The sequence below is a fragment of the Crinia signifera genome, chromosome 3, assembly GCF_055691185.1.
Source record: "Crinia signifera chromosome 3, ASM5569118v1, whole genome shotgun sequence".
NCBI lineage: Eukaryota > Metazoa > Chordata > Amphibia > Anura > Myobatrachidae > Crinia > Crinia signifera.
Window position 1 is genome coordinate 341,011,630 of NC_139219.1, and position 12,376 is coordinate 341,024,005.

The following is a 12,376-nucleotide window of genomic DNA, read 5'->3' on the forward strand; positions in this document are numbered from 1 at the left end:
CCTGGAGGAGAGGATGCTGGGTATGGAGTAGGGAGAGTGATGTGACCTGGAGGAGAGAATGCTGGGTATGGAGTAGGGAGAGAGATGTGATCTGGAGGAGAGGATGCTGGGTATGGAGAGCAATGTGCCGAGGAGGAGAGGATGCTGGGTATGGAGTAGGGAGAGCAATGTGCCGAGGAGGAGAGGATGCTGGGTATGGAGTAGGGAGAGCAATGTGCCGAGGAGGAGAGGATGCTGGGTATGGAGAGCAATGTGCCGAGGAGGAGAGGATGCTGGGTATGGAGTAGGGAGAGCAATGTGCCGAGGAGGAGAGGATGCTGGGTATGGAGTAGGGAGAGCAATGTGCCGAGGAGGAGAGGATGCTGGGTATGGAGAGCAATGTGCCGAGGAGGAGAGGATGCTGGGTATGGAGTAGGAAGAGCAATGTGCCCAGGAGGAGAGGATGCTGGGTATGGAGTAGGGAGAGCAATGTGCCGAGGAGGAGAGGATGCTGGGTATGGAGAGCAATGTGCCGAGGAGGAGAGGATGCTGGGTATGGAGTAGGAAGAGCGATGTGCCCAGGAGGAGAGGATGCTGGGTATGGAGTAGGGAGAGTGATGTGACCTGGAGGAGAGGATGCTGGGTATGGAGAGCAATGTGCCGAGGAGGAGAGGATGCTGGGTATGGAGTAGGGAGAGAGATGTGATCTGGAGGAGAGGATGCTGGGTATGGAGTAGGCTGAGCAATGTGCCGAGGAGGAGAGGATGCTGGGTATGGAGTAGGAAGAGCGATGTGCCCAGGAGGAGAGGATGCTGGGCATGGAGTAGGGAGAGTGATGTGACCTGGAGGAGAGGATGCTGGGTATGGAGTAGGGAGAGTGATGTGACCTGGAGGAGAGGATGCTGGGTATGGAGTAGGCTGAGCAATGTGCCGAGGAGGAGAGGATGCTGGGTATGGAGTAGGAAGAGCGATGTGCCCAGGAGGAGAGGATGCTGGGCATGGAGTAGGAAGAGTGATGTGACCTGGAGGAGAGGATGCTGGGTATGGAGTAGGGAGAGTGATGTGACCTGGAGGAGAGAATGCTGGGTATGGAGTAGGGAGAGAGATGTGATCTGGAGGAGAGGATGCTGGGTATGGAGTAGGCTGAGCAATGTGCCGAGGAGGAGAGGATGCTGGGTATGGAGTAGGAAGAGCGATGTGCCCAGGAGGAGAGGATGCTGGGCATGGAGTAGGAAGAGTGATGTGACCTGGAGGAGAGGATGCTGGGTATGGAGTAGGGAGAGTGATGTGACCTGGAGGAGAGAATGCTGGGTATGGAGTAGGGAGAGAGATGTGATCTGGAGGAGAGGATGCTGGGTATGGAGTAGGGAGAGCAATGTGCCGAGGAGGAGAGGATGCTGGGTATGGAGTAGGGAGAGCAATGTGCCGAGGAGGAGAGGATGCTGGGTATGGAGAGCAATGTGCCGAGGAGGAGAGGATGCTGGGTATGGAGAGCAATGTGCCGAGGAGGAGAGGATGCTGGGTATGGAGTAGGAAGAGCAATGTGCCCAGGAGGAGAGGATGCTGGGTATGGAGTAGGGAGAGTGATGTGACCTGGAGGAGAGAATGCTGGGTATGGAGTAGGGAGAGAGATGTGATCTGGAGGAGAGGATGCTGGGTATGGAGTAGGGAGAGCAATGTGCCGAGGAGGAGAGGATGCTGGGTATGGAGAGCAATGTGCCGAGGAGGAGAGGATGCTGGGTATGGAGTAGGAAGAGCAATGTGCCCAGGAGGAGAGGATGCTGGGTATGGAGTAGGGAGAGTGATGTGACCTGGAGGAGAGGATGCTGGGTATGGAGAGCAATGTGCCGAGGAGGAGAGGATGCTGGGCATGGAGTAGGGAGAGTGATGTGACCTGGAGGAGAGGATGCTGGGTATGGAGTAGGAAGAGCGATGTGCCCAGGAGGAGAGGATGCTGGGTATGGAGTAGGGAGAGTGATGTGACCTGGAGGAGAGGATGCTTGGTATAGGGGTAAGAAGGGTGATGAGACGATCACTGATGGTGCCTTACATGATGTTTAGCTCCTTCATCGACAGACTCGATATTACATTGCATCTGAACAACCTGCAGAAAAGATAGATACAGGGTCATATAGGATTGTCAGCTCCGGGGAGCATCACCATCAGCTCTACAACTTACCTTACGTGTTTCTACTTCTGCCGGTTCAGGGGTCGGAGTCTTCTCAGATGGAGGGACAACTGGAGACTTAACCACCTCCTGCTGTGGCTGCTGAGGTCGGGGGATTCCAAAAGCAGTCAGGGGGTAAATACCATTTCTGCAGATGAAAGTGAGAGGACCAGAAACCATTACACTACAGATGTGTCCACGTCTATTCACCATACACAGCCCTTCTAGCCGCACCAAACCATGGCCGTATCGGCATTTCCTGATTGGAGGCCAGAATGGGCATAACTTTAAATACTATGGTATGGCCCAGTGTCCAGCAATGAGCAGAAAGGTGGGAGGGATGAGTGTAGGTAGAACTACACTGCTCTGCCAGGGAACGTTGTTCATTATTGTGGAGTGGGTCAGGGCGAGAAATCTATCTGTAATGTTCCAGAACTAGAAGAGGATCCACTTCATGTCACCGTTTCATGCTACGTGTGATTGGAGGGTGTGGTATAGGGGTCCGACAGTCATTATCCCGACAGCATGGTGAGCGCAACTAAGCCCCTTGGGGGCTCGCTGCGCGCGAGCCACCTATTCTATTCTCCCTCTATGGGGGTCGTGGACCCCCACGAGAGAAAATAGCCGACGGCCGTTGGGATCCTGGCTGTCTGTCTTTTGACAGTCGGGACTCCGACGAATGCCTGTCGGGATCCCGACTGTTGGTACCCCCCATACGGCACCCGTGATTGGATCGGTGGCTTTTGAGCTCCCGAATTAAAATTTTCCTTGAAACGGTTGTGACTTTGACCAATATATTGTGCAACCTTTTTCTGTAATATAAGCTTTAAAGTGTTTGTGTATCCAACCCAGGCCTCAAGGGGCGTTACCAACTTGTTTAAAAATTAGATTTACATCTTACCAGTTAAATCTCTTTCTTCAAGGAAGTCAGAGGCCACAGGGCTAACACTGGGTAGTGGAGTGTGAGAGAGCATTCCAGCACCCGGAAAGTTAAACTCCTGCCTCCCCTCCTCTACCCCGCCTCCAGGCTAGGAAGTTCAGTTTTTAACAAGCCAAGGCAGGAGACAAGAGAGAAGGAAGAGAACACATTCTGAACATATGAGTTCACTCAATGGCGGAACTATTAACTTTAACATAAAGAAGGCGCAGCAGGGAGGGATCCCTGTGGCCCCTGATGTCCTCGAAGAGAGAGATTTAACACGTAAAAAAAATATCTCATTTTATTCTTCAGAACAAGTCAGGGGCCACAGGGCTAACGCTGGGGCATCCTAAAGCAGCCACCGATGGGAGGGGACGTGCCTGTGCCGCAGCAAGTACACTCTGGCCAAGAGTTCTGGGGGGCAAATATATCAAATGCATAAAAGCGCAAAAAAGGAAATGGCAGACGACCAAGTCACCACCTTGCAAAGTTGCTCCTGTTGCCACTCCTTAACAGCCCAAGACGCACCTACAGACGTGATGGGGAATGACGGAAAAAGCCCAGACCCCCACAGGAACCGGGAGGGAGGCGCCCAAGTACAGTATGCCAGCAGGCAATTGTCTGCTTAGTAGCAGGCCTACAGATGGAGCCCCTGCCATCCTTGGCCGGGGATCGCCAGACCCTCCTGCTGGCGAACTGGGACGCGCGTCTCACATGCATGCACGTCCCAGTCTCTTGGCGGGGACGCTGCGTGTCCCTGCCCGTCTCCGCTTTAGGGAGATGGGCAGGGTTAGGGGGCACTCGGGGCGGTGGGGACCGGAGGCAGGATCCGTTGCCAGGGGGTGCCCGAGCGTCTCATGTGTGCGCGCCCCCTGGCAGGGCTGGTGTGATGAAGCCAGCCCCATCAGTACCTCTCTTTTGAAACCCGTAGAGGACAAAGAGAGTCCGATTCCCAAAGAGCCTTAGTGTGGCGCACACAGATGTGAAAATGCACAGACTACATCTAGAGAAGACTGTTCACCCTGCATGAAAGTGCGGACATCCTGCAATAACTCCAACTACCTGTGGAACAGGAAAACCTGCACAATCCAGCCTCCAAACCCTTCTGTAAGAATGACAGAATACTGGCCAAGTGCTAAGCCCTGGGAATTAAATGGCGAGTGCGACGCCAGGAAAAGTAAGCCCGCCAGAAGGCTGAGTTAAAGCCTGTGACTCCTAACAGGGAGGTTCTTTCAAAGGGCCACCCCGTCAAAGCCAGATGCTGCAGGTTCATATGTAGACACGGACCCCGAGTGAGCAGGTCTGGATGTAGAGGCAGATGGATCGGAGGGGCCACTAACAGTGCCTGCAGATCTGAGAACCAGATTCGTCTGGGCCAATGTGGAGCCACTAGGATCAATATGACCCCTTCCGCCTTCAACTTGTGGATTACTCGGAGGAGGAGCGTAATCGGGGGAAAGGCGTACATCAGAGCAAACGGCAAAGGGGCTAAGAGGGCATCTACCATGCAGGCTCCCAGGTCGTGAGTCCTGGGGTCGTACAGGGTGACCTGGTGGTTGTGGCGTGATACCATCAAGTTCAACTCGGGTCTGCCCCAAGGTCACACCAGCATCTGGAACACTTCTGGATGGAGGGCACATTCACCGGCATCCAGAGTCGGATGGCTCAAGAAGTCTGATTCCCAATTGAGGACCCCGGGCTAAAGATCACAGAGAGCAGGAAGTAGTAGGTCTCTCCTATGGCCACCGGTCTACGAGTGCCCCCCTGGTGGTTGATATAAGCTACCTTTGTCACATGGGGGGGTTATTCTAGTTCACTCGCAAAGGCACAATCACTCTCTTATGGACAAAACCATGTGCACTGCAGGTGGGGCTGATGTAACATGTGCAGAGCGAGTTAGATTTGGCTGTTTTATTGTTTCTGTGCAGGGTAAATAGTGGCCGATTTATTTTTACACTGCAATATAGATATCAATTTGAAGTACAAACCCCACCCAAATGTAACTCTCTCTGCACATGTTTTTGTCCATAAGAGAGTGATTGTGCCATTGCGAGTGAACTAGAATAACCCCCATTGTCCGATTGGACCTGCACAGGGTGACCTCGGAGCACGGGTTCGGCCAGGCACAGGGCCCGCAAGACTGCCCTCATTTCAAAGACATTAATTGACAGCTGGGATTCTTGTACATTCCATAACCCCTGGATACACAGATGGAGCCCCTGCCATCCTTGGCCGGAGCTCGCCAGACCCTCCCCGCTGGCGAGCGCCGGCGGACAGGGGCTACACTGAACTGGGACGCGCGTGCGTCTCACACGCATGCGCGTCCCGGTCTCTCGGCGGGGACGCTGCGTGTCCCTGCCCGTCTCCGCTTCAGGGAGACAGGCAGGGTTAGGGTGGCGCTCAGTGCAGCAAGGGGTACCTGTAACGATGGGCAGCGACGGCATGGGAGGCGGCGGGGACCGGAGGCAGGATCCGTTGCTAGGGGGCGCGCGAGAGTCTCATGCACGCGCCCCCTGGCGGGGCTGGCGTTAGAAACGCCAGCCATGCAAAGATGAAGCCAGCCCCATCTGTATCATTGGCAAGTCACCGCTCCCCAACCACGGTAGCTGGCATCTGTGGTAAGAATCCAAGACTGTCTCCCGGCTGTAAGGTTCTGATCTAGAAGCCACCAGGATAGGGAGATCCGTATGGCCGGTGATAAGGCAATCAGGTGGGAGCGAATATTGGTGTAGGATCGCGACCACCTGATGAGGATCTCTCTTTGTAGAGGACATTAGTGGAACTGTCCATGAGAGGACAGAGCCTGGAACTGGAAATGATGGTCAGTTAGTGAAAACCTCAGAAACCGTCGATGTTCTGGTCTAATGGAGATATGCAGGTACACGTCCTGGATGTCCAGGGATGCCATGTAGTCCCCTTAATGTAAGGCCAGAATTATGGATCAAGCAGGAGAGAAAAGGACTGTTATTTTGGGAGCGCACTTCAAAGGAAAAAAGTATACATAAAATTTAACTTTTAATGTGTCATGTTCTAAAAAATCCCATTATAGGATATGATGGGAGGCCGCAGTGAATTTTTAGTGGTTAAAATCACACATACAAACATATATACACGCAGATGGTGTTTTAGTGAAAAATTAGAAGAGAAAAGTGATCTTAAAAAGATATGTAAGTGAAAATGTCAATTTTATTTATTCCAGCATGACTTCAATTTATATGAAAGTTTACTAAGAAGGTATCGGTGATTAATAGATTTATTACTCAATATGTCTACTGTTTTTACTGGTGCTCTTGTATTTTATGATTTTAATTGCCCTCTGCCGGTCAGCTGAGGGATCTTAGGCACTTTTATGTACAAGAGCCAGGAATAGATATATGTATGTCCCCCGTGGTATAGTCCAATATAAACAGCTAAATTCCGTCACCTAAATCAGGGACTGGGTGGTCTTAGTAATTCTCGCTATATTGCCTCTATTATTGCCACTAAAAAGCGGTTTTTATAATCAGATCTAAGCTAGCACAGCAGTGTACTGGTTTAAATACTGTACAGGCAAGGGTGCCCTCTGCTATTTAGAAGGAGAACATGACCTTAAATCTTTTCCAGGAATAGATATATGTATGTCCTTTGTGGTATAGTTTAATTCAAACAACTAAACTCAGTCCTCTAAATCAGGGACTGGGTGATCTTAGTAATTCTGGCTATATTGCCTCTATTAGTGCCACCGAATAGTTGTTAACAGGTTTAGACAAATGCAGCAGTATAATTGTTTAAATACTTTACAGGTAAGGGTGCCCTCTGCTGTTTAGAAGTAGAACATAATATCAATTATTTTCTATTCAGTGTAGTACATATTAGAATTGTTAGATATCTAAATACATTGAAGTAACATTTATATATTGCTGATTGACATTCAGTTTAAATCATAGCCAACACATGTTTGACTGCCCACGCAGCTTTCTCAAGGCCTTGAGAAAGCTGCGTGGGCAGTCAAACATGTGTTTTACTGTCCAAAATTATGGATTGCAAAGTCTCCATCCTGAACTTTGGGACTCAGACGAATTTGTTGAGCCGTTTCAAGTTGAGAATGGGACGGAATGACCCGAACCAGGAAGAGGCTGGTGTAGAAACCTTTGCCCCGTGGAGGGGATACGATCATTCGTTCTCCAGTAACAGCACCCAGTCTGTACACACATCCTATAGAGACCACAGCACCCAGCAGTCTGTACACACATCCTATAGAGACCACAGCACCCAGCAGGTTGTACACACATCCTATAGAGACCACAGCACCCAGCAGGTTGTACACACATCCTAGAGACCACAGCACCCAGCAGACTGTACACACATCCTATAGAGACCTCAGCACCCAGCAGACTGTACACACATCCTATAGAGACCACAGCACCCAGTCTGTACACACATCCTATAGAGACCACAGCACCCAGCAGGTTGTACACACATCCTAGAGACCACAGCACCCAGCAGGTTGTACACACATCCTAGAGACCACAGCACCCGGCAGTCTGTACACACATCCTATAGAGACCACAGCACCCAGCAGTCTGTACACACATCCTATAGAGACCACAGCACCCAGCAGTCTGTACACACATCCTATAGAGACCACAGCACCCAGCAGACTGTACACACATCCTATAGAGACCACAGCACCCAGCAGACTGTACACACATCCTATAGAGACCACAGCACCCAGCAGGTTGTACACACATCTTATAGAGAACACAGCACCCAGCAGACTGTACACACATCCTATAGAGACCACAGCACCCAGCAGACTGTACACACATCCTATAGAGACCACAGCACCCAGCAGGTTGTACACACATCCTATAGAGACCACAGCACCCAGCAGACTGTACACACATCCTATAGAGACCACAGCACCCAGCAGACTGTACACACATCCTATAGAGACCACAGCACCCAGCAGTCTGTACACACATCCTATAGAGACCACAGCACCCAGCAGGTTGTACACACATCCTATAGAGACCACAGCACCCAGCAGACTGTACACACATCCTATAGAGACCACAGCACCCAGCAGACTGTACACACATCCTATAGAGACCACAGCACCCAGCAGACTGTACACACATCCTAGAGACCACAGCACCCAGCAGTCTGTACACACATCCTAGAGACCACAGCACCCAGCAGTCTGTACACACATCCTATAGAGACCACAGCACCCAGCAGTCTGTACACACATCCTATAGAGACCACAGCACCCAGCAGGTTGTACACACATCCTATAGAGACCACAGCACCCAGCAGACTGTACACACATCCTATAGAGACCACAGCACCCAGCAGTCTGTACACACATCCTATAGAGACCACAGCACCCAGCAGTCTGTACACACATCCTATAGAGACCACAGCACCCAGCAGGTTGTACACACATCCTATAGAGACCACAGCACCCAGCAGACTGTACACACATCCTATAGAGAACACAGCACCCAGCAGACTGTACACACATCCTATAGAGACCACAGCACCCAGCAGACTGTACACACATCCTATAGAGACCACAGCACCCAGCAGTCTGTACACACATCCTATAGAGACCACAGCACCCAGCAGTCTGTACACACATCCTATAGAGACCACAGCACCCAGCAGGTTGTACACACATCCTATAGAGACCACAGCACCCAGCAGACTGTACACACATCCTATAGAGAACACAGCACCCAGCAGACTGTACAAACATCCTATAGAGACCACAGCACCCAGCAGACTGTACACACATCCTATAGAGACCACAGCACCCAGCAGTCTGTACACACATCCTATAGAGACCACAGCACCCAGCAGGTTGTACACACATCCTATAGAGACCACAGCACCCAGCAGACTGTACACACATCCTATAGAGACCACAGCACCCAGCAGACTGTACACACATCCTATAGAGACCACAGCACCCAGCAGACTGTACACACATCCTATAGAGACCACAGCACCCAGCAGTCTGTACACACATCCTATAGAGACCACAGCACCCAGCAGGTTGTACACACATCGTATAGAGACCACAGCACCCAGCAGACTGTACACACATCCTATAGAGACCACAGCACCCAGCAGACTGTACACACATCCTATAGAGACCACAGCACCCAGCAGTCTGTACACACATCCTATAGAGACCACAGCACCCAGCAGGTTGTACACACATCCTATAGAGACCACAGCACCCAGCAGACTGTACACACATCCTATAGAGACCACAGCACCCAGCAGACTGTACACACATCCTATAGAGACCACAGCACCCAGCAGACTGTACACACATCCTATAGAGACCACAGCACCCAGCAGTCTGTACACACATCCTATAGAGACCACAGCACCCAGCAGGTTGTACACACATCCTATAGAGACCACAGCACCCAGCAGACTGTACACACATCCTATAGAGACCACAGCACCCAGCAGACTGTACACACATCCTATAGAGACCACAGCACCCAGCAGTCTGTACACACACACATCGAACTGCATGTATCATCACTATTACCTGACATCTTCCAGGAACTTGTCCAGCTCCAGAGCTGGCGACTGGGAGAATCTGTAACAGACAGACAACATAAAATATGCAGACATACCTGTATAATATACTATAACACCCGTCATAACGTGTACATATGACCCATATTGCCCTGTATAAAGCAGACGCGTGCAGGCATCACACCCGGCATAAAGCAGACGCGCGCAGGCATCACACCCGGCATAAAGCAGGCATCACACCCGGCATAAAGCAGACGCGCGCAGGCATCACACCCGGCATAAAGCAGACGCGTGCAGGCATCACACCCGGCATAAAGCAGACGCGCGCAGGCATCACACCCGGCATTAAAGCAGACGCGCGCAGGCATCACACCCGGCATTAAAGCAGACGCGCGCAGGCATCACACCCGGCATAAAGCAGACGCGCGCAGGCATCACACCCGGCATAAAGCAGACGCGCGCAGGCATCACACCCGGCATAAAGAAGACGCGCGCAGGCATCACACCCGGCATAAAGCAGACGCGTGCAGGCATCACACCCGGCATAAAGCAGACGCGTGCAGGCATCACACCCGGCATAAAGCAGACGCGTGCAGGCATCACACCCGGCATAAAGCAGACGCGTGCAGGCATCACACCCGACATAAAGCAGACGCGTGCAGGCATCACACCCGGCATAAAGAAGACGCGTGCAGGCATCACACCCGGCATAAAGAAGACGCGTGCAGGCATCACACCCGGCATAAAGAAGACGCGTGCAGGCACCACACCCGGCATAAAGCAGACGCGTGCAGGCACCACACCCGGCATAAAGCAGACGCGTGCAGGCACCACACCCGGCATAAAGCAGACGCGTGCAGGCATCACACCCGGCATAAAGCAGACGCGTGCAGGCACCACACCCGGCATAAAGCAGACGCGTGCAGGCATCACACCCGGCATAAAGCAGACGCGTGCAGGCATCACACCCGGCATAAAGCAGACGCGTGCACGCATCACACCCTGCATAAAGCAGACGCGTGCAGGCATCACACCCGGCATAAAGCAGACGCGTGCAGGCATCACACCCGGCATAAAGCAGACGCGTGCAGGCATCACACCCGGCATAAAGCAGACGCGTGCAGGCATCACACCCGGCATAAAGCAGACGTGTGCAGGCATCACACCCGGCATAAAGAAGACGCGTGCAGGCACCACACCCGGCATAAAGCAGACGCCTGCAGGCATCACACCCGGCATAAAGCAGACGCGTGCAGGCATCACACCCGGCATAAAGCAGACGCGTGCAGGCATCACACCCGGCATAAAGAAGACGCGTGCAGGCACCACACCCGGCATAAAGCAGACGCCTGCAGGCATCACACCCGGCATAAAGAAGACGCGTGCAGGCACCACACCCGGCATAAAGCAGACGCCTGCAGGCATCACACCCGGCATAAAGCAGACGCGTGCAGGCATCACACCCGGCATAAAGCAGACGCGTGCAGGCATCACACCCGGCATAAAGCAGACGCGTGCAGGCATCACACCCGGCATAAAGCAGACGCGTGCAGGCATCACACCCGGCATAAAGAAGACGCGTGCAGGCATCACACCCGGCATAAAGAAGACGCGTGCAGGCACCACACCCGGCATAAAGCAGACGCGTGCAGGCACCACACCCGGCATAAAGAAGACGCGTGCAGGCACCACACCCGGCATAAAGCAGACGCCTGCAGGCATCACACCCGGCATAAAGCAGACGCGTGCAGGCATCACACCCGGCATAAAGCAGACGCGTGCAGGCATCACACCCGGCATAAAGCAGACGCGTGCAGGCATCACACCCGGCATAAAGAAGACGCGTGCAGGCATCACACCCGGCATAAAGCAGACGCGTGCAGGCATCACACCCGGCATAAAGCAGACGCGTGCAGGCATCACACCCGGCATAAAGCAGACGCGTGCAGGCATCACACCCGGCATAAAGCAGACGCGTGCAGGCATCACACCCGGCATAAAGAAGACTCGTGCAGGCATCACACCCGGCATAAAGCAGACGCGTGCAGGCACCACACCCGGCATAAAGCAGACGCGTGCAGGCACCACACCCGGCATAAAGCAGACGTGTGCAGGCATCACACCCGGCATAAAGCAGACGCGTGCAGGCATCACACCCGGCATAAAGAAGACGCGTGCAGGCATCACACCCGGCATAAAGCAGACGCGTGCAGGCATCACACCCGGCATAAAGCAGACGCGTGCAGGCATCACACCCGGCATAAAGAAGACGCGTGCAGGCATCACACCCGGCATAAAGCAGACGCGTGCAGGCATCACACCCGGCATAAAGCAGACGCGTGCAGGCATCACACCCGGCATAAAGCAGACGCGTGCAGGCATCACACCCGGCATAAAGCAGACGCGTGCAGGCATCACACCCGGCATAAAGAAGACTCGTGCAGGCATCACACCCAGCATAAAGCAGACGCGTGCAGGCACCACACCCGGCATAAAGCAGACGCGTGCAGGCACCACACCCGGCATAAAGCAGACGTGTGCAGGCATCACACCCGGCATAAAGCAGACGTGTGCAGGCATTTATTTGCCCAATCACCTTCCTTTACCTGCAGTTTCTCCTAAAAGTAGCACTGGGATTGGCTGACAGAGGATGTACTCACATCATGCGGACACCTTCCCGGTCAGGGTGCGTTATTTCCGCTAACACAGCGCTCATGTCCCGGTTCTTTGTAATCTCTTCTAAGGCATTCTCAGGTATCATATCTGCAGGG

The 12,376-nt window shown here is 52.9% G+C and overlaps 1 protein-coding gene across 1 annotated transcript in view; it reads right to left on the reverse strand.

The window, feature by feature from the left end:
- NRBP1 (nuclear receptor binding protein 1) overlaps positions 1-12,376 on the reverse strand; it is a 106,043-nt gene that overhangs the window by 9,006 nt on the left and 84,661 nt on the right. The window contains exons 12-15 of the mRNA XM_083175121.1: positions 12,266-12,368; positions 9,616-9,666; positions 2,159-2,294; positions 2,030-2,083 (exon numbers count right to left, since the gene is read on the reverse strand). Of these exons, the coding sequence (XP_083031247.1) occupies positions 2,030-2,083; positions 2,159-2,294; positions 9,616-9,666; positions 12,266-12,368 (344 nt within the window). The remainder of the gene's footprint in view (positions 1-2,029; positions 2,084-2,158; positions 2,295-9,615; positions 9,667-12,265; positions 12,369-12,376) is intronic.